The 18,969-nt window shown below is 34.8% G+C and overlaps 1 protein-coding gene across 2 annotated transcripts in view; it reads left to right on the plus strand.

Moving 5' to 3' along the window:
- Positions 1–18,969, plus strand: part of LOC116718713 (glypican-6-like) — a 160,295-nt gene that overhangs the window by 62,154 nt on the left and 79,172 nt on the right. For both annotated transcript variants that reach the window (XM_032560916.1, XM_032560915.1), the window contains exon 3: positions 9,841–10,232. In XM_032560916.1, the coding sequence (XP_032416807.1) occupies positions 9,841–10,232 (392 nt within the window). The remainder of the gene's footprint in view (positions 1–9,840; positions 10,233–18,969) is intronic.

Consider the following 18,969-nt stretch of genomic DNA (forward strand, 5'->3'; position numbering starts at 1 on the left):
CTGTAAACCTTTTTGCTTCAGGTTAAGATTGCTAACTGCCACACTTTTTCTAAACTGCAGTAAAAGGAAAGGGTACAGTAACCTTAAACAGAAAACCATTGCGCTGCAGTTACAGCTAGTGAACTTTAGAATCAGAATTGAAATATTTGGTCAATTTGTAGCATTTTTTAGTTTGATGAATATGTTGAAGCTTATAATTGCAAAATTATTAAAATTAAGCACACAAGGTTGAGTTTAACAACAGTGCCTAATACAAAATAGGGCTGCACATTATCTGAAAAACACATGCTGTGAATTTGTGTCATGATTATGATACAATTTGCTTTTAAAAAATCTCATGCATACAGTGTTATATTCTGTCGGTTTAAAATGTCTAATGAATTAAATTAGTTTAAAAAGCCAAATGAATGATAATCTAAACCACTGCTGTATCACATTATTACGTTTGTTTACCACACTGAGATATCAGTGACTGACGAGTCGACTCTTCTGCAACATTTCATTGGGATACGACAAAATAATAATTTTGCTGTAGGAGTAGGTTTTCTGCTTAACATTTTGCTGTGCAAATAATTTGGTACATAGTCCAGGTAGAAACAGAACTATATGGATGCAAAACACAGCACCAGACTTGGTCAAATTGTTGAAATTGGCAATCATTACCTGCCTTCAGGGAACCTCTTTAACATTCAGTAGCTGTTATTTTGTCCACGTGGTTCCTCTGCATTTATCAAAAAGGGACATAACAAAGCAAAGCCAAACAGGTCCCTACTGCTATATTCCATTGATTTTTCATCTGCAGTACGTAAATGTTTTTCTTCTAACGTATATAGTTTTTACTTTCAGAGGAATTATACATTCAGATTTTAATGAGGACAGTTACATAAAAATTACTGCATCTATGTGGCTTCTCTGCGATAGTACCTCAGTAAATTGAAATGCTGTTTCTTAAATTTAAGGCTATTTGTGTGTGAAAACTTTCTTGTATCCTAATCTGCTGTACACTTCAAATCAGTATGAAAATATGTATAAAAGCAACTGGCTTAAATATATTCTCTAATAAGTACAGAACCTGATGGTGAATTAGGATGTTAATCTGGTCCTTTGAACACTGAAAATGCTGAACAGAGAACAGGTTTTGCTTTGACAAGCTGGTTGTGCTTCTTTTTGTCTAAAAGTCTTTTATCCTAAGCAAATATGTGACCCGTGGTCTCGGCTGCTATCAGAGATTGCCGTGTACAGCTACAGTAGAGTCATTTCTTTGAGGCAGGAGACACCCTGCCTCTCTTTTTTTTTGTCTGTCAGCTCTCAGCATAAAAGAAATCCTACCCTCAACCTTTTGCGCATAGATTTCAGGGTAGATTCACTTAGCCGTCAGAAAACAATAGTTTTTTTTTCTTTTTTTTCCAGAGGCAGGGGCTGCTGCAACTTTAATTTTAAAGATGTTTTAAATGAGCTGTCACAGTGTGATTGATGTTCTTCGAGAGGCTGGCCTCCCGCTCTTCTATATTCAACAGCAGCGGGCTTTAATTATGAGCCCCGTTTATTGATGCTGTCAGCCTTAGTGTGATATGCATCTTGCATGTGGTAGGAAGGGAGTTTGCCACCTGGTCGCTGGCTCTGTGCTCTGTCTCCCAGCACACAATGTCTGTGAAAATACATTGCCATCAATGTGGAGCAATATTACGCTGGGATCAAGGCTTTCGGTGCTCTCATTTATGGAATAAAGTGAATTTAATTATGATAAATGAAAAATAATACAAAACCTGCCATTCACTTTAATCAATATCTATCCCTTTTCTTTCCTGGTGCAAAACAAAAAAAAAATTCAGCATAAGATGCAGATTTTAACACATTTAATACCACATCCGCACTAATTCTAAAGCATTTTTTGCAAAAGGACTACAGAAAAAGATTCACTCCAGGACATGTGCAGGCTCTACTGTAATGTTCGGGGAGGTGGCACATGTCAAAGTTACACGCCACTGAGATGCTTTTCAACACTTTAAGCAACAGAAAAAGTGAAATCATGGTCAGATGAAGAAGGGATCACGAGCTCACAAAGTTGCACACTGTGTACTGTGATACAAAACTTCACTATCAACACAAAATATTCAGTATAAACAACTCAAGGCTCCTGTCAGTACAAGTGTTTTAAAAAGAAAACTGTCTGGGTCAGGGAATGAGCGGGTGTCTGTGCTGCCCTCCGTTGTGATAAAAACCTAAGTGTCTGCATAGGTCAGTAAAAGGTGAACAATACCACAGTGAAAACAGAGCTGGCTATGTCAGAGTGTGTTTTTCTCTGTTTCAACAAATCTAGTACTCCATGTTCCATCAGTCTAAACTCTCAAAAGACATTTTCATGAACTTGCTTCTTTGTCCTTTTTGGATCTTTGTGGGATTGAGTGATACTGAAAGATAAAACAAATGCTAAGGTTTTCAGAATACTGTCTGAATACCAAAGAAGAGGTACGACAGATAAGATGACTGTCCTTCACAGTCACCTGAGGAAGCAATAATATTGAAATTAAATAGTTGTATCACATTCAAAGTGACATTTTTTTTTTCATATTTTATAATCATCCTCTATGACCAAAATTATTTACATTTAAACCCTGTGCCTCACCTTTGGTGTTTTTATTAAAAACCTTTTGCTTATGTCCTTGACTATTTTAATAGTTATTTGCCACCTTTGTGATCTCTTGTAAGATATTTTTCCCAGACTGTTTGAATTCTGGCACCTGCTTTTACTTTTTTTTGTTTGTTTCTTTCATCACAACCGGGTGGTCCTTTTAATTATAGATACGGGTGGGATCCACTGACTAATACCTTCTTCCGCATCCTGCCTCATTAGGATATGTTAATTCATGTCATAATTAGGTCCCTGCTGTCACATCTTTTCTTAATTGATGATTGTGAATCATCAACTCCAACAGGGATACAAATGAAAACAGATGTTTCTGAATTTTAAACAAATCAGGCAAGTAAACTGCTCAGAATGTTCAAATAACAAGCATAACACAAATTACTCTTGTTATTTATCTACATGTTAACGTTTTGGAGAAGTTCAAATAGTACATTGAACCTATTATGACCAAGACTTTTCTTATGCTATTGATGCTGAAATTGCTTAATGCAGAAAAACAACTAAATAAATAAAAACTGTTTATCACCTGCTATATCTTACTTTCTTGTTCTACAATGTCAGAAACAAAATATTTAGTTGTTCTCCATGGACTTGTTGAATTGATAAAAAGTTTGTATGTCTTTGATTTCAGAAATGTGTGTTTAGTGCTAGAGCTAACTTTTATAACTAGTAATAAGAAGAGTGTCATTCTGTTTCAAAATCCTGTTAACAAAATTTCATCACATAGAAAACTGTTATGCAATACAGAACCATGGTCTACTGAAGAAAATGAATACATACATGAATGCATATATAATACACAACAGTATTATACTGAAAATATAATATGTGACCTATGACATTTATTTATTTTGATCTAAACACAGAATAAAGTAAAAATGTTCAATTATAACATAGCAGTTTTCAAGTTAAGATTTTGTACAGAATATAAACAGAATTTAAAGATCTCGGTCAAATAGAGCATTACCACTACAGGTTAGTCCAAATTATTTCTTTCAACCATATGACTGCTGATGCACAGCAACAGGTGGGGGAGAGACCACCCTGCATTACTCTTACCATCCAATCAGTGAAAGTACCAGTCACTCTGACACTTTTCCTGCATCTTATGAAAAGGATCTTTCATAAGACAGTCTGATAAAAGACTGAAGAGGTTTTGAAACTAACTTTTTTAAAAAACATGGTATGTTTGAACTGTCCGATGCCTAATTATGACCATTACATCTATAAGAATTATTTGTTGTAGCTTTATCTTGAAACGTAATAAATATTGGAAGGGACATTTCATAAAAAATTGGAGAAAGCAGAGGAGCAGCAATGAGACCGACAGGACTGAGGTGGAGCAGATACATACAAATTCAAAGATAACATTTCAACCTGACCACGGGAGAACTAAAACTGAAATATTTGATTGTACACATATTGCTCCTGTTGTTGAATGTTTATATTTGATTTGAAAGAAAGGCGTTAGTGACAGATATTAAAAATTAAAAAGAAACAGAAAAGCACATGTCAAAATATTTTTTTACAAATAGCCCAAGAGCTAGGTTGCAAAGCATTCTGTCTCCATGTGAAATGTAAACAACAGCCTGAAAGCGCTGGTGTGATTTAATATTAATACATCACAATATGTTAGTCCACTTTTAAAGTCAAAGTGTGTTTTACAGTATCAGTGTGTTTATAAAATCAGTGTACAGTTTTCATGAAACTGGTGTCTATGACAATAGTTACTGAAGACAAATACTGTAAGTAGTTAAATAATGTGTCTTATAAATTTTGCAAATAATTGGCCTAATTGAACTGATCAGTAAAATTGTGTCTACACAAAATTTAAGCTAGAAGAACATTGATGCTAACACTAATACAAACTTTTAATTTTTTGCTTGTGAAAATCCCCATTAGAAAAAGACGAGTTTGAAATCATATTTGTCTCTTGTTCAACTCTGTAAAATTTCTCATTAAAGTATTTCAGCTGAATACAAAACTAAACCCTTATTTTTTTTTAGAAAATAATGATTAAATGAACCATTTTCCAATTTATTATAAATTTTTTCTTTCTTTCAGAGAAGCAACGTCTTTTAGTTTTTGTATTGACCGCTAAAAATCTATTTTGCTTTTAAAAAGAGATAAAATTACCAGTGCATAACTTACAAAATTTAATAATATTTGCTTTGTACAATAACTACCCGCTGGCCATTCGAGATTCTTGGACCATTAATTGAAAATTGCTCTTAATTACCATACTTGCAATGAGAGTTTCCATTGCTTTAGGCCAGAAGAAATGAGTGACTGCCTTTGTAAAGAGGGCAAAGTAAAATTAATGGGTGAGGGCATGTTTTCTTTTGTGGATAAAGTGTTATTATCAGTGCAACAAAAGGGTCACCTTTATTAATCATAATAATTATTTACAGTAATTAGGACAGATATCAAAGGAGCACTTTGCACGGTTCCCAGAGAAAATGGATTCTTCACGCTCAGAATTACTTCAAGGGTATGAATACACTGCGCATATTTTACATGCAACAGGAAAATTATGAGGTCCAGTCTCAATTATGATTGCCACTTACACAAAGACTCATTTTACCACACCTTTTATGGTTTCTTTTATTAGAAAAGTAAGGAGCTGATGTATCAAAATGATTCAAGTTGATGAGAAGAATATTAACAGCAACATTGATGTGGCAACTAAAAAGAAAAATAAAACTTTCTTTGAAGAAAATATCAAGCATCCATACATAGCAAAAATGTGGAAATAAAATGATATTATTTGCACGTTTACTGACCTTCAATTTTATTTAGAAATTCACATTTTATTGTATTTTCTTATGTTAAAGCAATTTACATAAGTGCAGTTCAAAGTCTACACTCAATAAAATATTCTGGATTTCGTTATTGAAATAATTTCAGAACATTTAGCATCTTTAATGGGACTTACAGTAGTATTTTTATGAGAAACAACCTTTTATTAGAGGCATAATGTAAAAAATTCATTGCAATATTAGTATATTTTATTGCACAACATCCTGAAATATATGCGGATATATAAGTAGTGACCAAGCAAAGGTTGCCTTGATGTAGAGATATAAATATGAAAAATGGTTCATCTTTTCCCACTTTCCCCTATATTTGTGTCACAGAAACGAAGTTCCAAAATGAAAAGCCTCTTATCTGCATACCCTCAGTTTTTTGATAATATTATATTGTTAAACCACCATATATTTCAGCCTTTGATTTATACAACCTTCTTTACTCAGGAGATTTAGGGGGGAATTATTTTCTAATGTATTGTCAGTGAGAATAAAGCCCTCTATTGACATGTTTCCAATTATTAACACCCAGAAGGCTGAGCAGCTGAATGTTATCCAAGGTCAATACTTCTGAATGATAATTCCCTCGCAAAATATGTACTTTGGCCTGTGGAAAGCAAATCACTCTGCATGAGTTGGAAAGCTTCTGCCGCTATTTGAAACTATCAGGATTGTGTTTTCCAGGTAACAAACCTTGACGGCAAACATGACCAGAAATAATAATTAAAAAAAAAAAATTTAAACAAAAACATCAGCAAACATTTATGCGGATGAGGGATGAGGTAATAATTTAAAATGTAGTTTGACAATTGCTGGTTCTGATTTATAATTTTAGAAGACACCTTTTCAACGCTATATTGTCTTTGCAGATTTTGCATTAAAATCTTGGGAGTGGGCTGTTAAAGCAGTCAATAAACTGAAAAAGACTTGGCAGAAGTCCAGAACGCATACAAATTGAATAACCGAAGGGCAACTTTTATTGCTTTGTACAATTCTGCATTGTCTGTAAAGTGATAAATAACTCTATTACACTTTACAGTGTGACACATTACACGTGCAGCCTACAGAGCCAATGAGTTTTGTGATGCCATGTTCCCTTCCTATCTTTAGAGCCGTTTAAATGGTAACAAGGATAGAATTTTACGTTACCAATACACAGGGGATTACATGTCCTTGATTCAGATCTAATTGAAAAAATGGAATGAAAAAAGGCCCTGTGGGCTCTTAATATTTAAACTAATGTTGGTGTAATGGCAGGTCATTCAGCTGCAAAGAAAGTAGAATGAATGACTGGGGAATAGTCCCTTTGCTGTTGTAGGTGTGGGACCTGCTGTGCCAATTCAGTCGAAAGAAAAGAGAAAAGGTGACAAAGATTTTATCAAAAGGAATGTTCAGATGATAATTTTAGTACAATCTTCTTAAAAGTGTTGTGAATTTAATTCTTTGGTCAAATTAGCTTAGAACGTTTTTTTTCGACATTCACGCTTGAGGTTTAGGACTTTGTAAAACATGACAAGAGCAGTTAAATATCTAAAATATTTCAAGTATTTCAAGTGAACACAGCTTTCATAAAGTGTTTGGATTAGCCCTCTTGGTGTGGCCGGTGGGTTATTTAAACATGCTCCTCCTCAGACACTCTCACTTGCGCTTCAACATTTAGTTTGCTTTCATAGACACACAGTTAGATCAATAGCAATTTAAATGCAAGAAACAATTATATGAAGATTTATTTTTTTCGTTTTTTGTTCTGTATCATGAAGCTTTTATAAGGAGTTGGATTTTGTTTGGGAAGAATTTGGATGTGATTGCTAATTACATATGCTAGTGACATTTGTTGTTAAAAATGAAAATAACTAAAGAAATTGTTGTTTGCCTGTTAATTTAATTGATTTTACCTTAATTTAAAGTGTATTATAAGTGCCCTAATTAAATATAGCAGTTAATGACATACAACATTATTTCACAAAAAAACAAGTTATACTTGAAGAGGATTCTTTGTACGATTTAATCATGCTGGGAAACGTGTTTACTCAATCAGACATGACCAACATTTCAAGTCAGGACTGCTATTATTTACAGAGCACAGAAATGTCAGCCAGGCAGCCAGGAGAAGAGCTCCTCTGATGGTTTATTAGCAAGCCTGACACGTGAAACATTTGCAGCATGTTTGTTTACAAGGATGGGTGGGGGAATGTTTGACATTTGTGCTTGGAGAAATGTGTTATGATCTTCCCAACATTTACGCCTTTTTGCTTAGGAACATGGGATCCTATTAGCCAGGCTTCAGTGAGACTCCCCTGTTAATTCTCTCTTTTTTCCTTTCTTTTTTTTTCTTTGTTGGCTGATTTAATACTCAGGAGAGCAAGAGCTTACATGGAAGAAAGCAACGTAAGCAGATGTGACAAAGAAAACGGTATAATTTTGTTTAAAGTGTTTAAATAGTATTATCACTCTTGAGCATTTCAGCATGTATGCCTGAAGTTATTGAAGATAAATGATTCCAATTTGCTTTTTAAAAACTAAGTTTATAGTTTGAACAGGGAACTGCTTAATTTTTTAGGATGCGGGTATTGATGCTCGGCTGTGCAGTTCAACAGAAGAGCTAATGCAGGTCTCTGCTGATACTGATTGTGGTAGAAAGCTTTTAAAATACATCGTGTTGAGATGGTGTAACATTAGGCCACACACGATGCCCACACTGATCTATTTTTTTGTTCCTTTGTTTAAAGCACCCACAACTAGATTAGTATTAGATATAAACAGGAAAACAACAAGTTGATATGGCCTGATGAATCACATTTTCTGTAGCTCCATGGTGATGGCCAGGTTTATATAAAAAAAATATGGCCGAGATGTAATATGGAGAGAAATCACGTTGCCAGGGCAAATGTGATGCTTTCCATTATGTACTGCAGGGAAAACTTAGGTCTTGATTTCTTTATGCACGTCACATTTACAAGAACTCCCTCCACACAATAAACAACTGAGGCACATTTATTGAACAGATAGAAGTGTCCGTGCATAAATTTATTTGAAGTTTGTTAAAAAAAATGTGTTGTTGATTGTACATTAAGACAATTGATGAAACTACTGAATGTGCATGTTAAATGATATAATCATACTCAAAATGTACAATATATTGTCTCAAGTCTTGGTTCTCAGTTTACCTTTGTTGGTTGTGCTGAATTTTTGTCTTTTGTTGAGAAAGCTGATTTATCTCTTGCCCGATTTGATTATGTGAGTCTCATAGTTTAGGTTAAATATACAGTATTTCCAGTATTTTAGCAAGAGTGACACAAAGAATGACAAAGACGGAGGACATTCTCGTACAAGATTAATTTGAAACAAATTGAAGTGAATTTAAACTAGTTTAAAAATGCCAGTCAAAAAAAGACAATTAGTTTGTCGAAAGAGGTTAAAATGAATCTGACCAACCTCCAGTAAAACAACAAGAAAAAAAGTCATTCCTTAAAGACTGTCTTGACTCTTATTGCTTTACCAACAAATAGAAAAATGTATCTCTATGCATTTTTTTTCATATTTACAGTATGTCTATTCAGACTTTCTTGACTGTACAATAAACAGTGTTGCATACTTGCTTGGTTCCCTCTTCAGAATAGTTGTCCATGATTGTAGTGGCCTCTTGTAGAAACAAAAATGTTCCCTGCCACACTGCAAAAATGATTAATGGACGGTTTTAGCAACACTTGCAGTAAGTTCAAGATGATTGCTGGGCCTCCAAATTTCAAACACTGAACCAACTCAATATTTATTCTTTTATTATTATATGTTGAAAAATCAAATTTATGTGTGTTTTCAACAAGCTCAAATCTCTGTCAAACATAATGATTAAAAGAAAGCAGATGGACTTCTTCCTTTAAAAAATGTCATACTGGAGTCCTCAAGTGATTCTAAGAAAATAAAGCCCCAGTTCAGCATTATTCAGTTCTAAATTATTGGTTAAAAGTCTCTGTTTTAAAGCAAAATTATTGCATCTGGGAGCAATGGTGGGTATTCGGGATGATAATGTATACTGGTGTCCGCATCCAAAACTTATGAATATTTTGTTACAGTGTGCAATCAGAACCTTTACATTAATCATTCATGGTTCTTGTGGCCCATTATTTCTACTATTAAATTATTAATGCTCTGCACTGACTTTCACATAATCAAGTACCTATATTTGGTTGCTTTATATTGCTACTGTAGATGCAGACAGGATCCTAAAAGGTGCCATTAAGTCAAATAATAGGCCAGGAAAGTAGCTTTAGTGGATTCTACTCATGCACCTATTTTTAAGTTAAACAGGTGATGTAAATATCTGATTAATGAGCTAAATGCCTTTTTCGTCTCTACCCCCTTTTCCCAAACCCTTTATCCATCTAGAGTTTTTCTTGGAGCTGTTGGACAACTCTGAAAAATCTCTCAACAGTATGTTTACAAAGACATACGGGAAGCTGTATATGCAGAACTCTGAGGTGTTCCAGGACCTATTCACTGAACTAAAGCGCTATTACACGGGGGGCAACGTCAACTTGGAGGAGATGTTGAATGACTTCTGGTCCAGGCTGCTGGAACGCATGTTCCAGTTGCTTAACTCCCAGTATCACTTCACAGACGACTACCTGGAGTGTGTCACCAAATACACAGATCAACTAAAGCCCTTTGGAGACGTGCCCAGGAAGCTGAAGGCTCAGGTCACCAGAGCATTCATTGCTGCACGGACATTTGTCCAAGGGCTAACGGTGGGTCGTGAGGTTGCCAACAGGGTCGCCAAGGTGAGGAAAATTTTACATCTCCTAGCTACTGTAAACGTTTGTGAGTGTTTTTGTCTGCTTAAAATCTTCTGCTATTCTCTAATGTATTGTTTTCAATTGACCTGAAGTTTATTCAGCTTAAGTTATTTTAACTCAACTTTTTTCGCACTCTAAGGGCTGAGGTCATTTTCCACATGATGGTTTGAACTGAAATGTCTAAATAAAGGTTTCTTTATTTATTGTGACTTTAGCTATTAGTATTCAGTAAATTCTCAGTGAAGACTGTTGTGTAGCACATGACAATTAAGTGCAGAAGAGTGATGCTTACTCTCTTAGAGAAGGCCAGTGTTGCCAACACAAATACTTTAATTCTTTCTTTTCTTTGAGTAGAATAAATACCAGCTAAGAAAACAGATCATGTTAAAAGAAACCATAAACTGAGGCACAGGTTGATCTATTCTTTGAGCTGCAGTGCATATAGTTAAAATATGGTCCCAATAATTGGCAGGAAGATGTTTTCAGCTGCTTTAGATGTTGTTAAGACTAAATACATTGGACACTTGCAAATAAATGAGGGAGGTATTCAAATTCTCTTTTCTCAAGTATCATACATTGAACCATCTTCTCTCTCTCATGCTCTCTACAATGCACTTGTCTTCCTCTTCTTTGCTCTTTATGTTACACTCCTTTAAAATCAGCTTTTATCTTATTAAGAGGTAAAAATGAAATGTTTTTGAACGCTTCAGATCTTCAGATGTGGGTGGCCTATTTTCTATATGTAGAATTATTTCCACATAATTTGCTGTATAAAACCTCAAAATCACCCACAGAGAGCAAAGCTTTGTAAAAAAGAGATTAAAGTGCATATCCAATGAGATTTCTTACCTCCAAAACACTCATTTTTTAAAATATGCACAGAATTCCTGACATGTTATATTTTGTATGCTTATAGCTACTCATACTATATACACCAATCAAGCAAAACATAATGACCACTGACAAATAAAATGTATAACACTGAAAGTCTCTTAATCATGGTACCTGTTAATCGGTGTAATACATTAGGAAGCAAGGGGATATTTTGTCTTCATAATTGATGTTTTAGAAGTACAAAGACATGTGAAAATTCATAAAAGGCCAAATTGTGATGACTAAATGACTTGGTAGGAGAATCTTCTAAGCTTGTTGTCTTGTAGCGTATTCTACTGTTGCAACTATACATTACAATGAATCTAATAGAGAACAGGAGAGAACCAGAGACAATGTTTATTGAGAGTCATCTAGAAGACAAGTTACTGTCATTAAAATAACTAAGGAAGCACTTGATTCTTCGATAAGGTGATTTAACCCACAGTTTATTGTAGTTTGTTATACATGAGACTCTGTAGCTGCTGACCAGTCTAGGCAGAAACAGTATTCTCAGATGGTGGCATTGTCTTTTATTAAGATGGCATAATCTTGTCACATCAGCAAACGTGCTGATGTGACACGCCACATCAGTACGGTTGAGGTGTTGAACTGGCTTCCAAATTCTTTAAATCTCAACTCAATTGAAGATCTTGCTCAAACAACTCCAGTCCATGGAGTCTCCACCTCGCAAATTACTGGACTGAAAAGTCTGCTGCTAACTTGTTGCTCCTTTAGTCACACTTGTGTGCCTCAGTTAAACCAAGGTTGTTTTGTTATCAAAAGTTGCATTGGTATAAAGTTTGGACCATAATGTCCAACATGTAGTTTTGTATTCTTCATATTGGACATGATTAAATTGTAGGAAATGTAAATACGTAAAACTTCAAATTGAGAAGTTTTAAAAACCTTTGTTACACCATAATACTTTCTTTCAACTGTTGATTAAACAGGTTTTTATCACTTTTTAAATAAGCTCTCTTTTCTCATTGTATACTCAAATTTCTTAAAACTCTAAAAAACTTCCACAAAATCAAATATTAGGCTTTAAAGCGGTTTCTAATCAGCAGGAGAAATACAATAAATTTTTGACTGCCTCTTGGCTCCAAGCCTACTCTTTATTTCAATGCAAAAGGGGGAATAAAATAAAGAGAAGAGAATAATAGACAAAACTACAAACCAGAGTAAAAGTGCACAGAGGTAAATTAGATGTAAAATGTGATAAAGAAATTAGTTTAAATTTGGTGGAAAAACTTTTGATCTGAAAATAGACAGATGTTTAATAAACATGAAAACATTTCTAGAGTTGAGACTCGATTCTTTGTGGTAGAATTGAATACACAGGATTCCATAGATGTATAATAAAAGCCACATGAGAAAAACTCTTCAGTTAAATTCTTAATATTACAATCAGCATAATAAAAAGTGAAAAGGTTCACAGGCCTTACAGAGAATTCATGCATTATACCACATATCTTACACCAAGAGATCTGTGATTCAAGCAACTTTTAAACACGTATGAACCTTTGAATGTGTTAGTTGCTTGTTATTGTAAAAATTAAAAAAGCCATTAGATTTTTTCTAAACCTCTTCCATAATTAATCTCTCATTTTTGATAATCTTCAATTCTCTTTTGTCCTATACTGAGCTGCTATTAACTTCACTGACAGTGAAACGTTGAGAAAAATGAACATAAACTGGGCAACTCCACACTCACCACCTACTACAACTAAAGCCCACTGCCATTCTGAATCAGGTGTGTTCTCATCAATTATTAGGTGCTTCCAGGAAGCAGTGTGGTACCGTAGGAAATTGTCAGACAGATGGACCTCCAGTAAACTCAACATGAGAAGTTGACTGACATGAAATAGTCTTCTTTCAAACATAGCCAGTCTTTGTCCTGTCATTAAAAATACATTTCATGTCTCCGGGAACAAATGAAATTTAGCTTGTGGTTGAAATACCACCAAAGTATTTGGAATCTTCATTGAAAGGCAATGAGATTTTTTTTATGTCCTTCACAGACATTATGTGACGTGTCATGAAAAAAGTAGGAACCTGTCACCAGAGCAGAAACTGAGTAAAAAGATACAACATAAAAAAATTATTTCTGAGAAAATTGTGATTTTAATTTTTTTTGCAAAACATGTTAGTTGAATTTATGAAAAAAACACTCTAAGATTATGTTTTGGATGTTTTAAAAAAAGGTAAACTTTGTGTTTGAATTTAGCTTTTTCATGGAGTAAATCCGAGCTGTTTTGGGAGTGGAAAAAACATCTTCATTTTATTATTGATTTCTATGTGTTTGACATCATTAAAAAGCTTAAAATCCAAACTTTCAGAATCTGTAAGTAACTCAAAACACTCCTGAGATTTTCTGGTTTTGTCATGGCCAGTCACAAATGAGAATTGCTAATTTACTGTAATTTCATAATGCAGTGCTTGGCATATGACCTCATGTTGGATCTTAGTGAATAAATTAAATAATTTTTGTCATCATTTTTGTGGAAAAGTATATGTTACAATTAGACAGTGGTGGAATCAACTAAATGTCATTTAGATCTTGACCATTTATTCATTAGATATGGCAGAAAGAAGTATTTTTGGTCCTCCGTCACATTTGTAAACATGTAGAGTCTAATTATGTTTGGGGTTAAAGCTGAAACTATGTGCTGGTTAGACAAGACTAAAAATTATATTTCTGACAACAAACAGTCCTGGCTGGGAAAGATAGGATGAATAATTTTACAAGTACCTAATACCCATTAAATGGGTTGAAGGATATGCTGTGGGCCAATTTTGCTGTCATGCTCTGGGGAGTGAATATTGTGCTTTTTATAAAAACATTATTTCTAAAAAATAATCTAGGTGGACTTAGCCATGAATACATTAAAATTAAAGGCTGATTTTAATTTTAGTGTATATTTTTTAATCAGTCTTGGAATACACTAAAATGAATAAATTGTAAGCTTTTACAGATCCCCACTACAAATGTTAATAAGGTCCAATTTTTTTTTTTTGCTTTATTTTATCAGTTTTGGGTATAAAAACTATCTAGGTTTATGGGGTGGGGGGAAAGATAGAATAGACAGCTCAATGTTATTGTAAAAATAAAACTATAAACATGTATGTACAAAACGAGGTGGAGGTAAATCTTAAGCTTTTTTTTTTACTGAATATATCATTGTTTTCATTACTACCATGGGAAAAGACTAATCGTGCAGCTTATCAAGACAGTAGTGGAGAGATACAGTGCAACATGCGGTTTGCCTTATCACCTTTATGTGGAGTCATTTGCCTTTACTTAAATTACTTTTTTAGGTCATGACTCATAATGGATACAAAGAGCTTTTCATATTAAAGATTGTCAGAGTATATACATTTAGATAATTTATTTCCCGGAAATTAGGTTATACTAAATGTAACATCAGAAGACATGGCTGTGGTATGCTGAGTGAATGTGAAGAATTTCAATTTCCTTTTGATTTTATCCGAAAGGTAAAAGAGAACAATATCCTTGACTAAAAGACCGGAAAATGAAGAACAGTCTAAGAAAAGGTATTTTCATCTTTTTCCAATATGTAGAGATGTAATGTGGTGTGTCGAATACCATGCACTACCCAGTTTGTATGACCCTAACAAGTCACTGTTAAGGTTTAATCCCAACAGTCTGAGTTATTTACTATCTTACTATTCAAACTGAACAAGTTAAAATGACAAAATGTTAATTTTTTTCCCTCCCATGAAATGGCTGCTTTTAATCATCTGTCATTTCAGTTCTTCACATTACTTTGGAACAGAATGATGCACTGACAATGATGAGCCATACATAATTATTGCTAGCAGACAGCTCTCTGTACACTACAGCCAAAATAGGAGAGACATCCCTCCATAAAATGGGATTTCACTCATCTTGCACTGAACAGTTTCCTGAACCTTGATCCTGGATTAAGAGGAGAATCTCTCTGGCTTACAGTTTATGATGACCATTAAGAGTTTTATCCTGGATGTACTTAAAACACAGTCCAGCCACATTAGGACCTGCTTAGAGTAGATTGCAGGGATTTGGACCTTTTGAACGATTTAAAGTTCAGGCATTTAGAGCACTTATCGTTCACTCTCCATGCACATGGGAAGTTGGCCTAGTCTTTTGTGCATGTTTAGTCATGATGACGGAGGCGAGAGGGATATTTTGCACAGAGGGATTTGTTTTCCCTGACGACTTATGGTGCATGTTGATCTTATTATACACTCATTTTCAAGCACAAACTGTCAGACGATTTCAAATTAAGCTTCAAGGCAATTTCTAATCTTTACACATTTACCTATGAATATTGTGCTTACTGATCCGTTTGTTGGCATGTGAGAAACATCATCATTGGGTTAGTGTGGTTTCCACAATTTTCCTTGATGTCTCCTTTAGCTTTTTATGAAACTACTTCTAGGCTAGAATAGCAACATGCATTTAGCACTCAGCTGTGATGTTGGTTTCACAGATGTATTATAGACTGCCAATATGTTTGCGCTTCAATTTAAATTAAGGGAATCCACTTAATGAAATCCACTTAAACTAAACTTTAAAATTAAATATGTTAATTTGTTTTACTTTGATTTGTTTAATGAAAAAGCTGAAGCAGATGATGAATCACTGCTGTCTGTAGATTATATGTATATACAATATTTCCAGAAGTATTGGCTCTCCCTTCAAAATCATTTCTTTAGTTGTTTCTTTATTTCTGTGCCCACAAGTGTTTACGCTTCTGAACCTAGACATGCAGATGGTTTCTACAAACTCTGGTGAAAGAATGGGTTGCTCTCAGAAGCTCAATGCATTACAGTGTGGCACCATGATAAGATGCCATCTGTGCAATAAGTCCAGTCATGAAATTACCTCGCTGCTAGATATCTGACAGTAAGTCTCTGGTGTTGTATAACAAGCCATGTGCCAGTTCAGCTATGAAATTTTTTTTTTCTTTAATTCAGCCAGATAGAAAGGATTTGATTCATTTTCATAGTTCACCACACAAATATTTTGGACTAGGTTCACAGTTCCAGCTTGAACTTTTTCTTGTTTTTATCATATTTTGTCTGAAATAAATTTGCTGTAACTTAAACATTGACATATGAGTTATGCTATTGCTGGCATGCATTTTATTCTCTCCTGTTTTCTTTGCTTACATGATCGGCATTTTGCATGACTGATTTCCCGAAGCAGGTGCCTTTATTTAATATCACTTTAGGTATTTAACAATAGAGGTCCTCACAAAGCTGAACTGCATTTCTGCTGCCTGTACACAACACTCAGGAAACAATTAACATTTTCTCTGCCTCGAGGGAAATCGCTGTTTCTCTTTCTCCATGAAATATCCAAAGTTTTGACTAACAATCTAGTGTAAATCTTTCATTAACTCCAAACAGAGCATTGTTAAATGACACTGCTTAAAAACATTATTGTTCTGTTCACTGTTTTCAAAGATTTGTGCTCAATCCATGAACAAGTTTATTGGAACATTACTGACTCTGCAGGCACTTGACTTGTTTTCCTTTTCTGTAGACATCTGCCCACCCACTGCAGTTCATGGTAATTTTACAGGAGCTGCGAGAAGCCCCACAGTTTAGGTTTAGATGGCCTTTTTACCCAAGCTTTTTTGAAAATATTTCTTTATTTTTGTTTGTTTGAAAGTTGCAACAGGTATCTCTTTGAGTAGCAGACTGTGCTTGAATCAAAGAAAATAAGTGGGATACTTTGAAACACCCCCAGTACAACTGCAAACCAAAATTGGTCTCCTCAACAGCAGCTTCACAGCAGCAGTGAAAACATCATTGTGTTCTGTTCACTGACTGCAGAGGCAGACAGAGCAGGAAACTCACAGATATCTTCTTCAGCTCTTCCTCAGTGACCGGTACAACAAGTGTCACTTCACTTCAACACTTTCAAGTAACCTTCACTAATAATGGGATTTCCAAAGAGCTCTTTGACAACTTACTGATATTTTATTGGGATTCCTTGGAGTCAGAGCACCAGGAACACACACTGCAAGTAGCATGACTTATAGACAGAAAGAAAGACAGACAATCGTGATAAATTAAAATATTTTTTTATTAATCCCAAAGGGATATTATATAATTATAATTACTGCTGATGAAAAACTCAAAGTTTAATAAGATAAGGTCAAATTTATTTCTTTGAGCGATACTTAGCAAAGAGACATACCAACACACAGTATGCAAAACAAAAATAATTAAAAAGTATGGATAGTTCAAACATCATAAAAAGACAAATTAAATAAAAAAACATACAAGAACAGGGCATAAAATTAAGACTTCTTAAAATAATTGAAAAGAGTTTTAAGAATACCAGTTATACTCTCCAGTTGAACTATTTTTAAGAAGACTTTTAAATTCATTCATGGGAATGTGATGTCAGAGTTGTTATGACTTTTTGAAATTATTCTAAGTTACTTTTAGGTTAGATGCAGCGTAAGGAAAAAAAAAACTTTTCTACCAACTTCTGACCACATTTTAAAAACACTGAAGAGGAGATGAACATTAGCAGGGAAAAACAAGCAGTTATGGTCTCTAGTTGGGAATTTTAGACTGAAAACAATTAAATCAAATTGTTTTAAGTCTGTTTGTTTTCTTTATCAAAATGTCTTCCGTTTGGAAAACATCACAGCTGCCGGTTTAAAAATGGTTAAAGCTACATAAGAAGGTGCCCACAGGAATTTGAGAAATTTGAGCTTTAAATAAATTGACAACATAAACTCATTCCTACATTGTTTGGTATTCACAGTTGACTTTTTTTTGTTGTTTTTTGCCAGATTTTTCAGGGCAGATTAAATGACCTATTGCATAGTTCATGTTTGTCACCTAGGGCCCACTGATACAAATGCACCAGACGAACCCCCCGCCCCTCTTTCCATGTCTCTCTTTTTGACTGCCTACTTCCCTCTTGATGGCTCACAGCTCACACAGCTTGCAGGGGATAAGGCCTCAGCCACGTTGCTGTGATGGCAGATGGCAACTGGCTCAAAAAGGTTGGCACGTCATCGGGAAATGTGCTGCGCCAAAGATGTCCTTTTTAATTAAAAGATTTTGATCTGTGGTGAACTGCAGGATGTTCGGGAAAAATGAAAGACAGCATGTGGTCTGGAATTGAAGAAAATGATATGAAATGATAATGAAAAGAAAAATGTGCTCTATGTGTCTCTATACAGTGCATAGTACCGTAGATTCTGTTTCAAACTGAAAATTCAGAAAGTTACAGATCCAGTCAGCTTGATGCTGAGTGGGAGGACATTTTGAACCAAAGAAAAAGATGAGAAATTGTCAGAAATTGAGGAAATATAACATGAAAGTAAGTTTTTTCCCCATGTGACTTATCCACTTGTGAAAATATGTCAGTTCATCTGACTGAAACTGCCTACTGCACTCTCATAAATTCATTTTTTGCACCTTGATTTAAAGTGTATGGCACCACATCTTTATTTAACAACCACTTAGAGGAAGCTGTCAGTGCTGGTGTTGTGACATTTGTCCAGAGCTTTCTTGGCAGCCACGAGAGACGTGTTTGCCACTGACATTCAGGCTGGGCTGCAGACCTTTAGAGTCAGATGGACATAGGGTGAGTGCTATGCTTTAATCCAGGAGACACCATGGCAGAAGGATAACAATGCAGTGTATGACGGCACTGTGACCCACCAGAGAAGACGGGGGGGATGGTGGCTCACAGTGCCTCGTCATACAGCACGTGTTTGGCTTTTAACGTGTTTGCACTTGTCTTTGTGAATTAAAGAAACAGTGCCAAGCCATGCTCCAGATCCACTACATAACAAGGTGCATGTCAGGGTAG

This window comes from Xiphophorus hellerii, chromosome 4 (genome assembly GCF_003331165.1).
Source record: "Xiphophorus hellerii strain 12219 chromosome 4, Xiphophorus_hellerii-4.1, whole genome shotgun sequence".
In the NCBI taxonomy this organism is placed as follows: domain Eukaryota; kingdom Metazoa; phylum Chordata; class Actinopteri; order Cyprinodontiformes; family Poeciliidae; genus Xiphophorus; species Xiphophorus hellerii.